This window comes from Squalius cephalus, assembly GCF_949319135.1.
Source record: "Squalius cephalus genome assembly, chromosome: 24".
In the NCBI taxonomy this organism is placed as follows: domain Eukaryota; kingdom Metazoa; phylum Chordata; class Actinopteri; order Cypriniformes; family Leuciscidae; genus Squalius; species Squalius cephalus.
In genome coordinates, this window is record NC_137145.1 from 7,294,150 (window position 1) to 7,314,888 (window position 20,739).

The 20,739-nt window shown below is 37.4% G+C and overlaps 1 protein-coding gene and 1 long non-coding RNA gene across 2 annotated transcripts; one reads left to right on the top strand and one right to left on the bottom strand.

Annotated features, from left to right (window-relative positions):
* Positions 1–1,594: 1,594 nt before the first annotated feature.
* Positions 1,595–19,577, top strand: LOC307152087 (trace amine-associated receptor 13c-like; the record flags this gene model as incomplete). Its single annotated transcript, XM_079860477.1, has 2 exons — positions 1,595–1,762; positions 18,708–19,577. The coding sequence occupies exons 1-2, from the start codon at positions 1,628–1,630 to the stop codon at positions 19,575–19,577; spliced, it is 1,005 nt and encodes a 334-aa protein (XP_079716603.1). The 5' UTR covers positions 1,595–1,627.
* On the bottom strand, positions 16,907–18,368 carry LOC307152840. The gene is made up of 4 exons (XR_013820067.1): positions 18,283–18,368; positions 17,987–18,184; positions 17,770–17,881; positions 16,907–17,127 (listed from the first exon to the last, which is right to left on the bottom strand). It is a non-coding gene; the product is annotated as an uncharacterized lncRNA (long non-coding RNA).
* Positions 19,578–20,739: the final 1,162 nt, after the last annotated feature.

A 20,739-nucleotide genomic window follows, 5' to 3' on the forward strand; every position in this document is an offset into this window, starting at 1 on the left:
ACAACAAGTTTCAGTCCTTTTAATATAAAAGTCTATGCTACTCACTGACTCAATCATAAAGACAGTCTTTGGCACCATCTAAAGGCGCAATAATGTAACATCTGTTGCTGTTCATGGTCAGGGTCTATTTTTTTCCAGCGTAAGGAAGGCTTTTAGTGATTTTACAGTACTTCATGAAAGTTGCATTGATACATATTTTTTGGCTTTAATATTTGTATTGTGAGGTAACCGTTTTATAAAAGCAATGAGGTACTTAAGGCTAGTGCTGTATTAAGTCACGGATGAAGGGGTTGGTTACAAGCCTGATAAAAATATGTGAAAAAAACCTGCAAGTTTTGGAATCCAAATACAGTACCCATACAGACATTCTTAAACACTTTACGTCCCTAATCCTGGGGACACACTTAAAGACTAGCTGAAACATTCTAAGACTGACTGAACACACTTACAGACCTGTTTCCATAGACTTCAGCAGATTTTAAACACAAACTGGGTTAGTTCACCCAAAAATGAAAATTATGTCAGTAATTACTCACCCTCATATTGTTCCAACCCTGTAAGACTTTCGTTCATCTTTGGAACACAAGTTAAGATATCTGAGAGCTGTCTCACTCCTCCATAGGCTTACAAATATTGACAAAAATGTAAACTTGCCATCCCAGAAAGTTAGTAAAGACAATGTTTAAAATAGTCCAAGTGACTACAGTGGCTCAACCATAAGTTTATCAAGCGACGAGAATACTTTTTGTGCAAAAAAAAAACAAAAAAACATTTTCTTCTGTGTGGGCCTCTGTGTGAGTTCACGTAGTGTAACTGCGCAGAGCTTCTCTCACTCAGAGGCCTACACAGAAGAAAATGAATAGTTGAATAAAGTCGTTATTTTTGCGAACAAAAAGTATTCTCGTCGCTTGATAAACTTATGGTTGAGCCACTGTAGTCACTGTAGGACTATTTTAAACATTGTCTTTACTAACTTTCTAGGCCGGCAAGTTTCAATTACAGAGAAGCCTATGGGGGAGTGAGACAGCTCTCAGATTTAATCAAAAATATCTTAATTTGTGTTACGAAGATGAACGAAAGTCTTACGGGGTTGGAACAACATGAGGGGGAGTAATTACTGACATTTTTGGGTAAACTAAGTGTATCCCCGGCTTAAACGGGTATGACGTAACAAAAACTATGAGCTGTGCAAGGAACCATGTGAAAATGTGTCTTAATTGATTGATAATTTGCCCCAGTAATCATGATTTTTGTGAGCAGGAATAGGAGCTTTTGTTGATTTTACTGCCACACACTGGTCATTTTAACTGGAAACTGCGGTGAATTGAATTTATTGGTAAGTTTTTGGACTTTTGCAAAAATGTAGGTAGAGGTAATTTTTTCCAATGAGCCTAAGTTGCAAATATACAATAAATAAATAAATAAATAAATAAATAAACAAACACATAGGTACATAGATGATATTTTGAGTTAAGTATGAGATGAAGAATGGAGCTATTGAAAAAAAAAAAAAACTTAATTGCAGCGTCAGTGTGGGCGGTAGGCCAGTCTCATCAGACACTACAGTATATAAATGAAAGGATAGTAAGGAGAGCAGAACAAACTCCTAACAGGAGGAGACTCACTCATGGCCTATGAGACAGAGGATCACGAGACTCAATACTGCTTTCCTGCCATCAACTCATCATGTATCAAGGGGAAACGCTCCACACATGAGTACAATATCATGTATGTGTTTTTTTCATTGCTGTCAGCATGGACTGTGTTTCTGAACCTGCTGGTGATCATCTCCATCTCTCACTTCAAGAAGCTTCACACTCCAACAAACCTGATTATTCTCTCTCTGGCTGTGGCTGACCTGCTTATTGGACTTATTGTGATGCCCATAGAAGCCATTAAACTGGTTGAGATGTGCTGGTACTTTGGCAAAACTGCATGTGGACTGTTCACTATGACCCTCAGTCTGATTATCTCAGCATCTCTCAGTAATTTAGTATTAATTGCTGTTGATCGTTATGTGGCTGTGTGTCACCCTTTACAGTACCCACAGAAAATAACCACAACTAAAACATTAATGACCATATGTCTTTGCTGGTTTTGCTCTTCAGCTTATAGCACTGCTCTTTCAAGCAGCAATCAACGTTTTGACACATCACACAAAACAGATGTGTGTTATGGAGAGTGTTCTCTCATGATAAGTTTTACATGGATAGTCAGTGATCTGTTCGTATCCTTGCTGTTTCCTTGTACCATAATCATAACTTTATATTTGAGGATTTTCTTTGTTGTACATCAGCAAGTGAAAGTTATAAACTCTCTGATGAAGGGTGGTAAATGTGTAATGGAAGGTTCAGTGAGAAGGAAATCTGAGAGAAAAGCTGCTGTTACATTAGGAATCATTGTGGCAATTCATATTATCTCCTTTCTACCGCTCTATATATTTTCTCTTACAGAGAGTACAATAATTACCTATGTAGTAGTGAATTTTCAAACATGGGTCTACTATTTTAACTCAGGCCTGAATCCTCTTATCTATGCTTTATTTTACCCTTGGTTTAGAAGGTCAGTTAAACACATCCTATCACTTAAGATATTTCAGTCAGCATCTTCTTTGGTGGACATTTTTACAAATTATCATTCATGAGTATCTCACAATGCACAGTCAAACTAAAAATTATTCAGACACCAGATATAATTTTTTATATATACTTTTTGTAATAGTGGGTGCATGACACTATGCTTGATTTATGTAAGTGAGGATAGCAAAATAAAGTAAACTGTGACAAATTATACCCCCAAAAAATATTCATACAGTGGACTACAAGTGAAAAAAAAAAAAAAAAACATTTGCGACCAACAATTATTCAGACACTTTGACTTTTTGACCAAAACATGCTTAAGTGTTGCTAGGTAATTGGTTGACCTAAATTGGCATTATCTAATTGTGTACTTAAATATAACATTTAAATTTAAATTTAGCTGACAGCATTTTAACCTTATTCATTTGCCTTAGAAAATCCAGCTGTTAGAAAACTGTAAACTGTTAGAAAATCCAACTGTTAGAAAACTGAAAACTGAGACCATCCAACTATTAGAAAATCTAACAGAAGGATTGCCAAAACCAGTGAAATATCAGCTGAGTTCATAACTATGAGTTATTGTCATATTTTATTACCATTTTCTAAACTACAGCAAATAAACTGATAATGTGAGAAATGTTGAAGGTTTCTGAATAAATTTTGACTGTATTTGTGTTTCAGCTTTCAAAATGGTAAAGCACACTTTTATGATGCACCCCTGATATAATGCACCATAACCGTTATTACACATTACATTTTATGTCTTGGTAAGAATAGTACATTTAATTGTGGTTAATTTTTAACAATGTAGAGGGACACTTTGTGGTCTCTCAATATAGACTGACTGAGTTTTATAACATGAGAAACAACAGCTGTGCTGATGTGGATGTGCTTAGCACAGAGAAAAAAATCAAATGAAAGAATGGTAACAACTGCAATGTATTTTTCCTAAGATTTATTCCAAATGTGCATTTTTATATTTCAGCCACAAGATTTCAAGATAAGTAAATCAGCCCTCCTATGCAACTTCTAATGAAAGGACAGATTAATAGTTTGTTAATAAACCTAAACTGAGGCCCTCCAAACAAGTGATATTTAAAATAATAATAAAATAAAATAAACTATCACACAGTTATTTAAATTGAAGATTCATGAGTGAATCATTCCTCAGAGTCCGATTAGTGTATCACTTGATTCACTTCACCATACAGTTGATGTTGAACCAGGAACATGTCCAGTTTTTCTAAATTGTGCTAAGAAGATCATTAGCCGTCAGCTGAAACATTTACTTTTTACTTCTTTTTTTTTTTACTCTGTACTGTTGGCACCTGCATCACATACTTTTTTTTTTTTTTTTTTTTAATTAGAGTAAGATTTACTTGAAAAAAGCTAGGATACAATTTTCACTTAAATTAGAAATGTATTTTTGCAGTTTTAATACCAATTAAGAGTTGAATATTACAACTGAATATAACATTACCATACAAAATTATACATACAAATATTTGTTATGTCTGAATTGTTAATCATTAACAGATATAACTAATAAGTTGAGAATAAAACAAAAAAAATCTTCTGCCAGCCATTCTCTTGTACTCTGCAAAAAAGATAAGTTAGATAAGGTAACATTGCCATCACACATCTGTAAAGTTAATTAGTATTGTATAGGGTGGTATTGTGTTAAGGGTTGTTTACTCAATTTACTTGAAATAATCTGCTTCGTTCAAATGATGAGTCCTCAATCTGAAGATATAAATTGTTGATGACAATGTTGATGATTAAATATCCATTAATTTTACGTATATATTTGAACAATTAACACATTTCTGGTCCATTAAGTCAAGAACACACATGACAATAAAAATGATTTAGGAAAATTATTGAATAAATTGCAATTCAAGTTGATAAATTCTGAATTAAATGTTTTGGCGGTATGGCTCTGTTCAGGGAGTCCTCTGACCTTTCATGAGCACCATGAAATAGCAGAGAGTCAGAGGACAGCAGCAGCATTAGGGAACGCTCACACAGTTTAGGACTGGGAGAGCTGAACTATTCCCCCCAAACAAACCACACCTGGCAATCCTCTTGTGAATAAACAAGAGGATGGATTAGACAATTAAATACTTAGATTCTTATGAATAAATACGAATTAGTTAGCAATATCCAAAGCCACTTTGGACAAGCGTCTGCTAAATGTAAATGTAGTAATATGGTTCTAATCAGATGAGTCTCCTGACCATTCATGAGCACCATGAATTTAGCAGAGAGTCAGGGGACAGCAGCAGCATTAGGGGACGCGTTAGAAACGCGATAGCTGCTGATAATACTGAAGGAGCTTATATATGTATACGGTGATAGGTGTCATATTCCTATAGGAGCTTGACTAACGTGATCTGCCAGAACTAACGCTATGCGATTGCTATGCGATTAAACGATTGACCATTAGCATACAGTCTGGATTGGTGATATGGTTCCGTTCTGGGCGAGAACTCCCTGCGCATCCATGCAGCCTAGCATGGATAAGAGCAGGGAGAGCAGCAATAAACCCCCAAAACAAAACCATATGCCATTATCCCCCAACCCAACTGACAGCGCAATCTGGATGCTTTGTAGTTACCTGAGTGAACCAAGAAAATATACCTGAAAAGCTTGAGCAACAGCATGCTACCAACAATACCAGAAGCCTTAAGCAACAAGTACGTTGCCCTTAGCTAGATGGCCTAAATGAGTATGATGCCAATACCCACATAAGCCATAGCAACAAGCATGTTGTCAATACCTAAAATGTTTAGCAGTAAACATGCATATTGCAATGAATGACATCCACCTGAAATGAAGAAGTGAAAATTAAGATATCAAAATGAATCAGCTGATTGCTTATTGCATATCTCCAGTCCAGTTCCAGTTTCTTTGAGTGACGCCTGTGGACTAGAGATGAGTGATGGAAAATTAATCATTTAATTTTTTAATTTTCAATTTTCTTTTTCATTGGAAATAGTACTGAAGTACACAATACTGAAGTAATCCTAGTGGAAACTCTGGTTCACACAGAATTAGCATTGCATGTCATTAATACAGCTGGATGGTTTAATGTAACAAGCGTGATGCTGATGCTTGGATATTTAGTCACAAATATGTAGATTTGAATAAACTCCAATCACTAGACAAGTTAATTGTTGATGTGTACTGCGTACACTGTCACCTGTCAATGACATCATAACCTTGTTATACTTGTTAAGTGTGTTTGCTGAAAGCAGCACACTTACTGTTCTTCTTAAGTTTTCTTCTTCTTATTAAGTGTGCTTGCTGAGAGCGCACACTTATTGTTCTTCTTAAGTTTTCTTATTATTATTAAGTGTGCTTGCTGAAAGCGCACACTTATTGTTCTTCTTAAGTTTTCTTATTATTATTATTATTAAGTGTGCTTGCTGAAAGCGCACACTTATTGTTCTTCTTAAGTTTTCTTCTTCTTATTATTATTATTATTATTATTCCCGGGAGAAAAATTTTGGCCAGCTCCTGCGCCTAGGCCCTTTGAGACAGAGACACCGTTCCAACTTTAAAACGTACGGTCAGTACCGGTGTAAGTTGCTCGCGAAGATGACATCACGAGTCCATGTCGTTTGTCCGCCACACTGGATTGAACAGAAAGCGAAACTAAATTTTCACAGGTCACAAATTTAGTCCGAACTTCACGAAACTGGACGTACATGATCCTTGGACCAAGCCTCACAAAAGTTACTAGAAGGATTTTTGATTTTCGGAAGCGTTTGCCCGTCACAGCCAAACGAAATCGGCGGCGTAGTCGCCAAACAGGAAGTCGTCCATATCTCAGGAACTCTGTCACGTATCGAAACCAAACTTTATACATGAACTCGGGACTCCAATGTGAGGAAGCACAAGATCTGAATTTTTAAAAAAAATGTTTTATTTCAGGCTAATAGACAAACCCATTTACCTATGTCTATGCAAGAGTTCACCTCACACTTTTAATGTTAATGCATTTAGACAGTAGGTGGCACTGTTGTATTACATTTCACAGAGCTGCCAAGTCAGTGTATATACTGCATTCGTTTTTACTAGGTTTGTCTTAATAAATGCAGGCATGAATTTCGTTTTTTGCATTGGTCTAATTTAATCATCTGTATAATATATACAGATTTGTATGCATGAATTGTGCATTTCCAGTTCTCAAAGCAGTTAATAACAACAACAAAAAAACTTTATACAAAATACACCATGCTCTTCTTCTCTAACCGAACAAACAATTCATTGTCTGTGGCTGTGTTTGTGCGCACGGGAAATATGCTGCGCATAACAATAGAAAACAAGGAGAAACGCGCAGTCACATGCTCAAACAATCAACAGGTGCGTTCCATTTGACCATAAGTGGACTGCGAAGTGGACTTCACAGGGTTTTCCGCCATCTTAAGTTAGATTCTAATCCGAAGGGAGCGAACATGTTCAGTTCGAAGGGCACTGCGCACGGCATAGGGAATAAGGGAACATTGATACATCACTTCACAGGAAGTGGAGAGCCATGATCATCCAACTGTCATTTCGCGCACCACGTCATCACCAGTCAGAACGGTCATAACTAACGATGGAGGAGTTTACGTATGTGTGTAAGTATTCATACATTTCACCATTGTTATACAAATGACAGTATTTTTAACGGTTATTGTTGTGAATATTACATATACTATTTTTGATGATTATAATTTACCTCAGTGAATGCAGCCAGCTTAGCTAGTTTGTGAAGTAAAGTGATTTTATTTTAGGTAGTTGTAAAATAGTGCAATATAATTGTAAATATATAATATAATAATACAAATTAAAATATGAATGTAGTCCTATATATTTTTATGTTATATCATAATCTGCGCGACTCCGTCGTTGACTTTCTTTGATGACATTTGCAGGGCGTTTCAAATGAGCGGTTATTGTCAGTGAAGTCCACTTCAACTGATATACCGTGCTCAGGGAGCAGAGGAGCAGTGAACACTGCATATGGATCCTGTCGAATGGAACGCACATTAGATGTGTAAAAACAAGTGGAAAGCGCGAGCGCGCCGCTGTCTCCTTTCCACAAGCGCTTGTTCTCCTGTGGCGTCTGTCGTTGCTATGCAACCATGAACTGCGCTCTCCATGATGACAAGAGCTGTGTCTGAAATCGCTCCCTATCCACTATATAGTGCACTATTTAGGGTGTCGGCCATTTTGTAGAGGTGTCCGAATTCTGAGTGAACGACATCATTCCCTCCATTCTTCACTACTTTTACCCAATCCTCTCTGAATTCGAGTGTACATACGATGTACACTTGCTGAGACACTATTTCCCACAATCCAACACAATAAGGCGATAGAGCGCGAATGAAAAATAAACAAAAATGTCACCATGGCAACGGTGCACGTGAGTTAGAAAACAATCATTTATAAGACCAGACGCCTGGTTATTTATTTATATATACCGTTATATCTATATTTGAATAAACAAATGTGTTGTGTAGTGTTTTGTTCTCTTTTATTTTCACATATAAATGTAAAAAGTAAATAAATATGACAAGCAAGTGTTTTTATTATCTTTTTTTTTAATCAAATAACGCAATAAACGTGAAAAATACATACATACAATTGTTGCATACAATTCATACAGCCAAAAAAAGGAAATATTAAAGATGGGTAGGTAATGTTTATGACAAATTGTCTGAGCTCTCTGGCCCGTGATAATTATGTCAGCGTCCGAATTCTTTGCTGATGTAGTGCACTCAACTGCCATTCACTATACGGGATTAGTGAACGAGTGAACGAGTGAGCGGTTTCAGACACAGCTAAGGAAGTATCAGCAAAAGATTAATAGATTTCTAGCCCTTGCATTAGCTTTACTACTAGATATATTTATGGAGATGGAAAATAATAAGGCGCCCTGTACAGCTGATCAGCTGTTGGGCCGAGCATTCAATGTTGTTACGCTGCAAGCTGATGGTTCGTTGCTGCCGCGCTCTATCATGCGCACACCATAAAGAGCAAATTGTTTTTTAATGTTTCAATTTCGTGATTAAAATGACATAATTTGGAAGCGGATCATTTCTTCACAAACAGCTCATTATGACTCAATGTTAGAATGTTGCACCTACACTCGATAGTGTGAATAAGATCAGCGCAACGCAGACCACTGCATTGAAAGCGTAAAACTCTGTCTACGGCCAGGGCTCAGCGGAAGACAGAAAATGCCGGTCCAGCGCTGATTGAGGAATTAAATTAAAAAATAAAAGACAGTTTGACATCTTTTTTCTCGCATTCTCGCATTTTTTCTCGCATCTCGCATCTATCCACTACCTGCTAACGTTAGTGCACTGCACCCGAGCAAGCACACTTTGCAGTTCCTCCGGAAATGCATTTTTCTAGTTGTAGTTTACTTCTGTAGAAAAGAGAGAAAAATATATATGCAAATATATATACACATTTTGTTATTATATTTTTACACACTACCCCCACCACGACTGAGGCTGACAGAATGGTTACATCCTGATGTTAGAGGCATGTTGAGCACTATAGATCTAATCTAATGGGGGAAGCATCACACCAAGCTGAAGCAAGCAAGGACACATGGCAACAAGCGTGTTGCTGTAGCCAATTTAACAATTGTATGGGATATATTGGGGGAAGCTACACCCCTAGCAGCAGCAAAATCTGATACAACAAGCATGTTGTATAAATCACAGAACTTATTGCTAAACTAGTGTAGTTTGGCAGAGGAAGCATACACCCAACAGCAATAGCTCCAACTAGCGGCAAGAAAATTTATACAACTAACATGTTTGTATAACCATAGGACTAGTATTAAAACTAGTGTAGTCCGGTCGGAGAAGCATACATCCTCTAGCTCTGAGTCAGATGTAGTGCGCAGCTAAGCAATGAAATACAGTGTGCTTCCTCATTCATGAACATGATTTCTGCTCCCATCCTACGGATTCCATCGGCTGTGGAGGTGAAGATGACGACTCCCATGATTCCACACTCCTTCACAAGACCATCAAGCTACGATGTTGTTAGTGTTGAATACCAGACCTCTGTGGTGAATGTACTGTGTATTAAGCACAAGTATGTTACTGATATCTAGATAGCTTTAGCCACAAGCATGTGGTAACTTTAACACAGCATGTTGCGATAATCAGTCAGATAGAATAAAGAACAGGCTTTTTTTTTGTTTTTTTGTTTTTTTGTTTTTTTTCAATGCAACCAGATAGTATAAACACTTGATTACTACAGCATGTTGCTGAGGACAGCATGCGCAAAATACTAGAAGCCGAAGTAACAAGCATATATTAGATAATATTGCACTAGCAATATAGTACTGATAGCAATATTGCTGAAATGACATATTACTGATGCCTGATAGCTTAGCACAGCATGTGACAATGACACCAGGGCTGCGTTCAGCCCCGATAAAACGTTGCACAACGTTTTTAAAACAGAAACGGTGATGCGTTGAACACACTGTTCTGATGACGCAAGAGTTGCAACTATGGCAGCTGAGAAGGCCATTCTTTGTGAAGAATTTTCGGAGCCTGATGAAGTCGGTATAAATATGTTTATACTACAAAATATGCCCGATGTCACAGTTACTGCACTTGCCGCCCAGAACAAAAGAGAACATCCCAATCGTGTGGAGGCATTGCTGAAACTGAAATGGAAGCACACATCTTACCTAATTCAGACTAAAACACATCTATTTAGCCTCACATACTGACTTTATTTGTAGTTCATACTGTTTTAATACTCTGTATTTTCTTTCTCATTTTTAGGAAAATCACTTAATTACCATTGTTTATTTCTATACCAAATGTCATACACTTGCAATGAAGCTAAATATAAACAACTACATCATTATGTTGATATCCTATATTTTTACAATAAAACTTACGACAAACATGTCTTCTAATATCCTCAGTTGTTGCGTATACCGAGCTGCATCGAACACATTTGTAAATTACTTTCCTTGAACCCATTGTTGTGCGAGTTCACTTTAATACCGCGTGCTTTATATACATGTTGCTGCTGATTGGACTGCAGTTCTGACACACCCACCAAACAAGAGAAAACGTATCTCAAACCCCGTTGCACACCGGTGCACGCTGTTTCCAGGATACATGACGTTCAACCCGGAAACCGTAGCAAAACGTTGCGCACCGTTTTGAACTTGAACGTGCCCCAGGTATAAGCCTAAACAAAGCCATGTTCCAAAGAACGACTGGGCTAAATAACCTTGAAAGTAAAACAACCATGTTACCAATAGCAACTAACAGCTTTTAAAGCAAGCGTTTTTTTTTAATTAATTTATTTATTTTTTAAATAAATAGCCACTAGATAGCCTTAGAACAAGCAGTGTTTAAATAATTTATTTATTTATTTTATTATTATTATTATTATTATTATTTAAAATATACAAAGCTTAAAATATAGGCCTACCACCATGTTGAATTTCAGCCTATAAAGATGCAAGCCCTTAAAAAAAAAAAAGCATTAAAGTGAAAGCACGGTATACAATACACTGTAGCTTTAATATAAAACATTTTTTTTTCTCGATAAATTCATTTGATTAACTATCCAGATGGCTTTGGAAGTTCACACACTTTGGCAAGATCACTGACGTCGTTTAAACACCAGTATATATTGATATATGTTAGTTGATCTAGAGTTGTCGGATTTATTTAAAAAAATAGAGGATGGAGGGAAATTAATTTTTAAATGCTTTTGCATTTTCACGCAATTGTTTTGTGTTCCCCCGAGAAACTTTCCCTTGCAAAAATGTTTGCATTTTTAGACTTGAGTCTACACTCAGTGAACACGCCTTCAAAATTAGTCCTCAACCACATCCTATTACATCTAATAAATTCATATCATGCACAAATCATATGCACGTTCAAACCAAGCGGCAACCTCCCCGTCTCTCTCTTGAAACCAACACGGAAGTGAGTTAAACTGCAATTCATTAACTGGCCGCTTGGCCTGGCTGCAGAAGTGAGTCAAATCTGTATCTCCCTCATGTTAAAATTACCAACTTTACAGCAGAAAAAAATATGTTTACAGCCTGGTTCTCTCTGTGGCTTTGGTCTATAAAGCTAATTTTGCCCTTCATAACAACTGTGAGGGGGGTGAATTTTTTTATAACTCATCCGTTTAGTTGATTAATATTTAAATTTAAGGGTGTGGCCACTTGAGTGACAGGTGGATTCCCGCTGATGTCAATGCTAGCCGTTTGTCTGCTGTTACTAGCCGTCACTTCACCTCAGCAAATGTTAGCTGCTGAACTTGCCTTCTCTGCAGTGTTTGTGCTTTTTTTCGGGATTATTTCATACAATTTAATACTTGGGTACAAAGCCCACGTCTTTGGATTCAGTCGTTGTCGTCGAGTATCGTTTGAGAGAACAACCAGCGCTGTATTTCAGTTGTTTTCCTCTGTGAACATGCACTAATGGATGTCTGACAATTTCGTTGCTTTTTGTGGTTTTCAAATTTAAAACGTCAATAAAGGCTCTTTCGTTCTGCTCTCACGGAACAGATTGATTATAATATGCTTATGTACCGTCAGATGAAATCATGCAGGCGTCGGCGCTTTCTCCGTCCGTGCAATAAATGCACATCCATGAATGAGCGCGGATTTTCTAGCGCATTTACTTGCACTTCAAAGGCAATATATCTATGGTTTAACGGTTTAACCCATTTGAGAGGCGGCCAAAATCAGAATTTAAAATGGACTGAATAAGCTCTCTACGAACTTGAGCGATGCCGCGCTGACGGACCATGAAAGAGTGACTGACATGTATGCACATAAATCACTGTCACACACAAACACTCTCGAAGTAATACACAGTCTCACTTGTAGCCATGTATTTTAACTATTATAATATTTCGAAGGGCAAAAACAGGAACTTTAATTGGCTTTACATCATCAGCTAACTCGATCACGTCGAGCTAGGTGATTTCAGATAGCCAGGCTCATATCTATGGCCAGAGGCTCCTCAGCTCCACTCACGCCACGCCTGTTTGCCTATTTTCTGTTATCCGGGAGTGACGCAAGGCCAAGATGGCGACGGACGGCTCCGCCCACTTTAGGCTTCAAAAATGCTCTTCAGAAACCTACGGGTGACGTCACGGACACTACGTCCATATTTTTTTACAGTCTATGGTTCAAACCAAGCGTGCCGCACAAGCCCTGAAAAGTGAAGCCAAAACATCTCGATCGCCCCCCGGTGACCGGTCCTAGTATAGGTCATAAGCCCCGCCTCCCCGTGTTATTCAACGGGACGTGAGACCAGCTAAACAATTAAATTACACTTCAAATATCTTTTTTCCAAACGTGGTTTCTTTCATTTGCTGTCGTTTTTATCACGCTGATGTAAGTTCAAGTGTTTCAAAAATAAGTTGGTTTTTAGTTAGTTACGTGATACGGTGGTGTAACGTCAGAATTGACAGCTGTGATTGACAGGTTCTCTGAGCGAAGTAGTCACTGAAGCACCAACGGACATTTTTTCGGGATCTTCGGAGGACTGAGGAGATTGTATTTACTTTATTTTGACAAGCCTCTTATCGTACTGCAATCAATTTTTAAAAAAGTGTGCAGAATCCACTCTCCATGAGCGCATTCTGCGAGAGTGAGGGCGGAGAGTTGATTTCGCGGCTTTACTTCCTGCTCACTACTGCGCAGGTCTGGTCCCGAGATCGCTACTGCGCAGACTCAAGTTCCAATATGTCAGCGCCATATCGGGACTCTAGTGGCTTCAGTTCTCATCAATGGAAGAGAGCAAAGGGGCGTCGTCCATCTTTTTTTACAGTCTATGGTTCAAACATACAAAAATAATTAACAAAAATTAAAGATCACAAATAATAAAGCAACAAACATAACACATCGGGATTTGTTACACAACTGTTGGTCATTCATCTCATAACCATGTGTATTTAAGTTCCTGCTGTTTACTTAGTCTTTGTCTGGTCATGTTCACGAAAGGTTGTGTTTTGCTAATGCCTCTTCGCATGCCTTTGAGAATACTTGCTATTAACCCTCAGACGGTCTTCGTTTCGGAGTCACATCCTGGGCCTTCCAGGGGCCTAAAAATGAAACTTCCTCCATCCCAGTAAAACCAATGCAATTTATTTTTGTTCTATAATATTTATTCTTTTTAATTTTGTATTTTGAGATCATTTTATTGAATTTATTAATATTTATGCAATATTTATGGTCTATTTTTGCCATTGAAATTAATTAAAAAAAATTATATAAATATTTGTATTTTTTTATTTTTTATTTATGCAGTATTTTAGTTTAATATAGAGTCTAGGCCTTCAAAAAAAATGTTTGAAGCAGATTAGCACCATCTAGTGAGAGTATGGAGAGAAAGCGTAGAACCATGGTGTAACCACTAGATGGCATCTACAGTTCTCTATGGAGAGGCATGTGAATTCCCCAGCTGTTTATGGACACATTTACCTTTTTTTTTTTTTACAGAATTTGTAACAAAAAATGCAATTCATTCAATTATAACACTTTATGTAAAATCATATTTCATTTTTTATTTTTATTTTATTTTTATTTTTTTGTCAATTTCCCATTCATTTCCTATGGGGGTCATTTTTGACGAAGACCACAAGTGTGACTATTTTTTTTTATGACCACTTAGCATGCTCGAATCATGACCTCAATTTTTTTGTGTGTGCACATACCTAATGCCATAAAAGTCACAAAGTTTCGTAACATTCCGATGAAGCTGTGATTTTTAAAAATTCAAAACAGATTTTTTGTAATCAAAATGTATTGGTGTTTATGTGTATAAAAGTGTGTGTGTATGTGTGTGTGTGTGGGTGGGTGTGTCTTTTTTGTACTCTTGATGTTGTAGAGTGTCACCCCTTTACAGCGGTGTACTTTTTTTTAGGATTGAGGCCGATTTGTAGATTGTACACACAAAAATTCGGAGAATTTTTTTTTTTTTTTGTCAATTTCCCATTCATTTCCTATGGGTCGGCCATTTTTGACCGAAAGACCAAAATCGTCACTATTTTTTTACGACCACTTAGCATGCTCGGATCATGACCTCATTTTTTTTTGTATTCACATACCTAATGCCATAAAAGTCACCAAGTTTCATAACATTCCGATGAAGCTGTGATTTTTAGAAATTCAAAACAGAAAATGTTTCGGTCAGAAATGACCGAGGACCGTCTGAGGGTTAAACTTCATTGAGAACTTTATTCATCTGTCTTCGTCTGTCTGCCTGCAAACAAACACATTGTGACATTTCCACTGCCATCTGCGCTTTTCTGGAATTGTGCTCTCACGCTAATTTGCCCTGTATAGTAATATTGTTGTGAGTTTAATACATGCTTGAAATATATATGGCATGTATTAATCTCACAACATTATATTTACATTTACATTTACATTTATTCATTTAGCTGACGCTTTTATCCAAAGCGACTTACAATTGCTATATATGTCAGAGGTCGCACGCCTCTGGAGCAACTAGGGGTTAAGTGTCTTGCTCAGGGACACATTGGTGTCTCACAGTGGATTCGAACCCGGGTCTCTCACACCAAAGGCATGTGTCTTATCCATTGCGCCACACCACCCCCATATATATTATATCCCGTATTCAAGCAGATATATTATTACTATTTCTGACTGATTAAAATTATGACCATTATTATTAAGACCACATTGTATACAGTGTGTATACAGTGTTGCAGGCCCCATGCAGAAGGCCGTGTTGACAGATTAGAAAGTCCCTGTAAAAACAGAAAAAATTGAGGAGACTGGAGCAAATGTTGTGCCAAATTTCGACTCCCTGCCAAATTATTATCCCCCTCGTTGAAGTCAATAGCTGTGTCCCAATTCAGGGGCTACATCCTCCAAAGGCCACATTTGAAGGGCAATTGCGTCACAGCGGTGCGACAAAGCTGTCCAAATTCGAAGGATCCTTCGTAGTACCCCAGAGTGCAGTCTGGACGACACACCTGCCTTTAATTTTCAAGTGATCCTGAAGACCTTAATTGGTTGCTTCAGGTGTGTTTGATTAGGGTTGGAGATGAACTGTGCAGGACAGTCGATCGGCAGGAGCAGGATTGGGCACCCCTGCTTTACTGTGTAATGATACTTAATCAGCATGTGTCACTGAAAATTAAACATTTAAACACATTACAGCATTAACCCTTTCACACGTAAGTTTAAAATATTCTGGCTGACCCCCCAGCGTGAGTTTTTCAAGGCGACCGTTATTTAGAATGTGTCACTTTATGGTTTCCATGGTGACGCGCGTCATTGCTTGTCACGTGACACACCGCAGCAACAACAGAGCTGAATGAATGATGATCTGCTTTTATGCCATTTTTCCTTTTTTATTCAAAATATTCACAAATTTGTTAGATATGGCATGAAATATCTGATATTCCGATTGTCAAATATATGCAAGTGGAAGTGTTTTGTTGTTTAAACACCTTTATAACGATCGCGTTAGTTCAGCTGTATGCGCGATGGGCGCCGCCATCTTTGTGCCGCAGACGCTCAGAGAATCGGATCTGTTGGATTTTATACAACACGTGAATTCATCCACTTCTCCCGAAATACATAAAAGTAAGTGGCTGGTGAACTGGGAGAAGAATAGAGTAAACTTTAAAGTTACTTACACAATATGTATCTGATATGAATAAAACGTGTCTAATTCCCAGCTAGCAAAAATTGTGCGGGCCGCTAGCGGCCCGATTAAGGCTAAAACAATCGGCCAATGCTCGGCATGAATCTAGGTCCGATTGCTCTGCGAGCGCTCGGTTTTAACGCGGCCCGATTAAGGCTAAAGACACTCGGCCGAGCGCTCGGTTTTAACGCGGCCCGATTGCGGAAACCCGAGTGAGAGGACGTAAGCTCGCCTCCAATCCCGTTCCTTATTTGGGCTTATTTGAACTTTGAACTATGATTTCCATTCATATCAGGTTAATACTAAAATTGCTTAGCAGCCGTTATTTATGCAAGATAAACAAAGTAAAACAGCACAAGGAAGACAGGTTTCATGTTTAATGCATTTTTTATTGGACCACACTACAAAAATAGGATAAACACACTTTTTAATAACAGATTTGAATAGAATAGAAATAATATCAGCATTAATGTAGAATCAAGGAGTTCAAATACCATTTTCCAATATCAACATTTTTAACTTTGAAACATTTAATTCTGGCCCACTGCGTTTTTGAGTAGTCTACGCACACACTTTTTAATAACAGATTTGAATTGAAAAGAATAGAATAGAAATAATATCACAGCATTAATTGTAGAATCAAGGAGTTCAAATACCATTTTCCAATATCAACATTTTTAACTTTGAAACATTTAATTCTGGCCCACCGCGATTTTTGAGTTGTCTACGTTGTCTGCCTGTTCGCCCTCTTTGGCTTCGGCCACCATCCCTATCAGAGGCTAGCCACAGCCACCTGGTGATGAGCAGCTCTGTTTCCTCTTCTGTAGAATCTTTGGTCAGGGCATTCCGGCGGACTGCATCTGAGAAAAACACAAGATAGAAGAGGGCAGCATGACCACGTGATGTTACTCAGCAACCACCAAAACTTAATGTGGATGCAGGGCTCTACACTTACATTTCTTTTTAATTTAAAAAGTTTAGGAGCACAGTCAAAAATTTAGGAGCACCTTCTGATCAATGACAAATTAACCTACCCATTAAAAGGCGATATTTGATAAAATGACTTGCCGGGGCATTTTTTTTTTAAAAAGCGCATATTCTTAACTAAATCACAGCCTTTGTGATTTCATGATAGCACTATGCTATATTATGATTGTAAATGGTTTTAAATAGATCGCGTAGCCTTAGAAAACGGTGTAATAATGTTATTCATGGATTCTCGTCTGTGGAATGCGCCACTTCCGGTATTTTGCCGGTTACTCAACACGGGTAAATTGCAATTGAGGATTTTTTTAAATCGAGTGCTCGACTTTAATCGAGGAATCGTTGCAGCCCTAGTTTCAATGGAGGGTGCACCCATAGAACCTGATCAGGTCAGTCGCACTGGTGCTCCTAAATACTTTGTCACCGTCACAGCCAGTAAATAAATAAATAAATAAATAGGTTGCACTGTAGAGCCCTGGGATGTCACCACAGTGCAGTTATCCAGCACTGACACTCACCCAGAACCACACTTTTAATGAGTCTCGCCAGCGAAGTGTTCATTGCTCTTTTCAGGACCCACCCCACAGTGTCTTTAAGAGTCATGCCTCCAACCATTCCAAGGAGAACAGTCTGAAACAAAGACATGTAACTCGTTAGTTATTTAAGGAATATAGCATGAGTGAGAGTGGGGACTGACTTTTAGGAATGATCTGATTAATGCATAATTTAACTCACCAAATTCTTCTTCTCCTCTGGATTCTTTAATGTCTCCTCCAAACATTGTAGCTCCTCAATAGTTGAAAGTGGGAGCCCAAAATGTGTTGGGTCTGGCATGAAGTCTGGAACTGCTGGAGATTTGTAGGAGCTGCATCAGGATGAGCAACTGCTGCTCTCTGATAGAATCAAGCTGGATGAGGATCTCCTTAGCAATTGCTGTAAGACACAAGAAAAAGCAGGCATAACAGATTAGTAGCAAAACATTGTACGTAGATCAGAGTAAACCGAGAGAGATCACTTTGTAGAATTCCTACCTGTAGGCACAGCCTCCCGAGAAGACCTGTTTTTTGTGTCTTCCATGGTGTTGTTTTCCATGGTTGTGTTGACATTTCTGCCTTTATAACTGCGGGGATTATAATCAGAGGAAGGTTAAGTTTTAAATAAAAATGTTGAATGTAATATATTTTTCTCCTGGTCCTTATTTTAAATAGGTCATAAAAAATATCAATATTATCGACTGATATGAAACGCTTACACATCATGATACAGTTTTCAGTCATATCGCCCAGCCCTAGGGTAGCTAATAAACTTTTCAAACCTGTCTGTACAGACCGCATTTAGCCAAAGGTAATGTTGATGTTAGCTATAAAGTGCGATTTCAGTTTGCGCCATAAAAGTACAACTAGAGGCCAATTCACACCACATTTACATTTTTGTATCATTGCTGTCAGCATGGACTGTGTTTCTGAACCTGCTGGTGATCATCTCCATCTCTCACTTCAAGAAGCTTCACACTCCAACAAACCTGATTATTCTCTCTCTGGCTGTGGCCGACCTGCTTATTGGACTTGTCATGCCCATAGAGGCAACCAGACTGATTGAGACGTGTTGGTACTTTGGAGACACTTTATGCGGACTCTATTCAATATTTATTGATGTGCCTCTTTCAGCATCTCTCAGTAATTTATTTTTAGTTGCTGTTGATCGTTATGTGGCTGTGTGTCACCCTTTACAGTACCCACAGAAAATAACCACAACTAAAACTTTAATGAGCATCTCTCTGAGCTGGATTTGCTCTTTAGCTTATATTACTGCCTTTGTAATTAGTAGTGGATATTTTGACACTTCACACAAAACAGACATGTGTTATGGAGAGTGTTCTGTTATGATGAGTTTTGCTTGGAGAATCATTGATCTGTGCATGTCTTTTATTTTTCCTTGTATCCTGATCATAACTTTATATTTGAGGATTTTTTATGTAGTACATCAGCAAGTGAAAGTTATAAACTCTCTGATTAAGGGTGGTAAATGTGTAACTGAAGGATCAGTGAGGAGGAAATCTGAGAGTAAAGCTGCTCTGACATTAGGAATCATTGTGACAGTTTATCTGCTTTGCTTTATTCCATACTATATCTGTTCTATATCAGTAATCTCTTCCACAACCATATATATTTTGACATGGGCTGTGTACACAAACTCAGGTCTGAATCCTCTGGTCTATGCTTTATTTTATCCCTGGTTTAAAAAGACAGTTAAACACATCTTAACTCTTAAAATATTTCAGCCAGCATCTTCTCTGATTGATATTTTTACACAATATCAAGTGTAATTAAATTGGTAAAACCTTCACTCTGAGAGCAATTTCACATAAACTGCATTATTGTTAATAAGTAATAGCTAAAGGTAGATAAAAAGTTTCTCTTTTTAATTTACACTACATGTATCTAAATAGTATAGTTTGTTTTATAGTACGCTTTCTGTGTAATTCTTGCATTGATGCAATTGATTGAATTGTTAGAATTTAACAACTTTTTAGACTGTAAAAAGGTGACAATATTCAGTTGTTTTATAAGCTTGAGTAAACTGACCAAGAATTACAAATAAATGATAAAAGTAGATATTATGTATTTTATGCTTCACTTTCATCCATCATTTTGAATCTGTTTTATCTCAAATAAAAAAAAATAAAACACAATGACAAAAAGAGTACAGTCATAAAGAACTATGTGTAAGTGTCAAATGTATTATTGTGGTTCATCACAAAGTGAATGATTAAAATGGCTTATAACAGGCCTCAGAGGGTTAAAACATCTGAAACAGAGTAACTTCAAATTCACCCAAAATAAATTTAAAGAGTGGAGCTACACAGAAGAATTAACAGTTGAGCCTAACACAACAAATATGAAATATCTTAATGTAACTTTTCAAGAAAGTCGATGTAATGTAATGTTTACAGTATGTTGTTTCACAAAAAGTGATGTGTATAAATAAATACCATATTGAAACTTCTAAACATTACCTAATGCAGGCCATTTATAAGTCAAACAAGGTTTACATTAATATATATAAAAAAAAAAAATTCTCGAATCAATTCCTTTGATTAACTATCCAGCTGGCTTTGGAAGTTCACACATTTTGGCAGATCACTGAGCCTGTAGGCCTAGTAAATAGCAGCAACAGTTGCATCAGTCTGATGTGTGTGTTTGTGTGTCTGCTTTGCACCTTTAATGAATGATTCACTAGGCCAATTACACAATAATCTGAAATTACGTCACCACTGTGTAAAGTTTGTTCCATTATGCATCTGTGGCAATACATTAGTATGCTCTTTTCTCATATATCGCTTACCTTTTCAAATTTTTAGCCTTTTCCAAATTGCTGTGATATAATCTACAAAGAAATACATTTTTGCTTGTTTGTAGCTTATACTGCCACTCAGACCATGCTCAAGTTTACCGACGGGTGGGTTTAATCACTGTCGTGTCACAGAA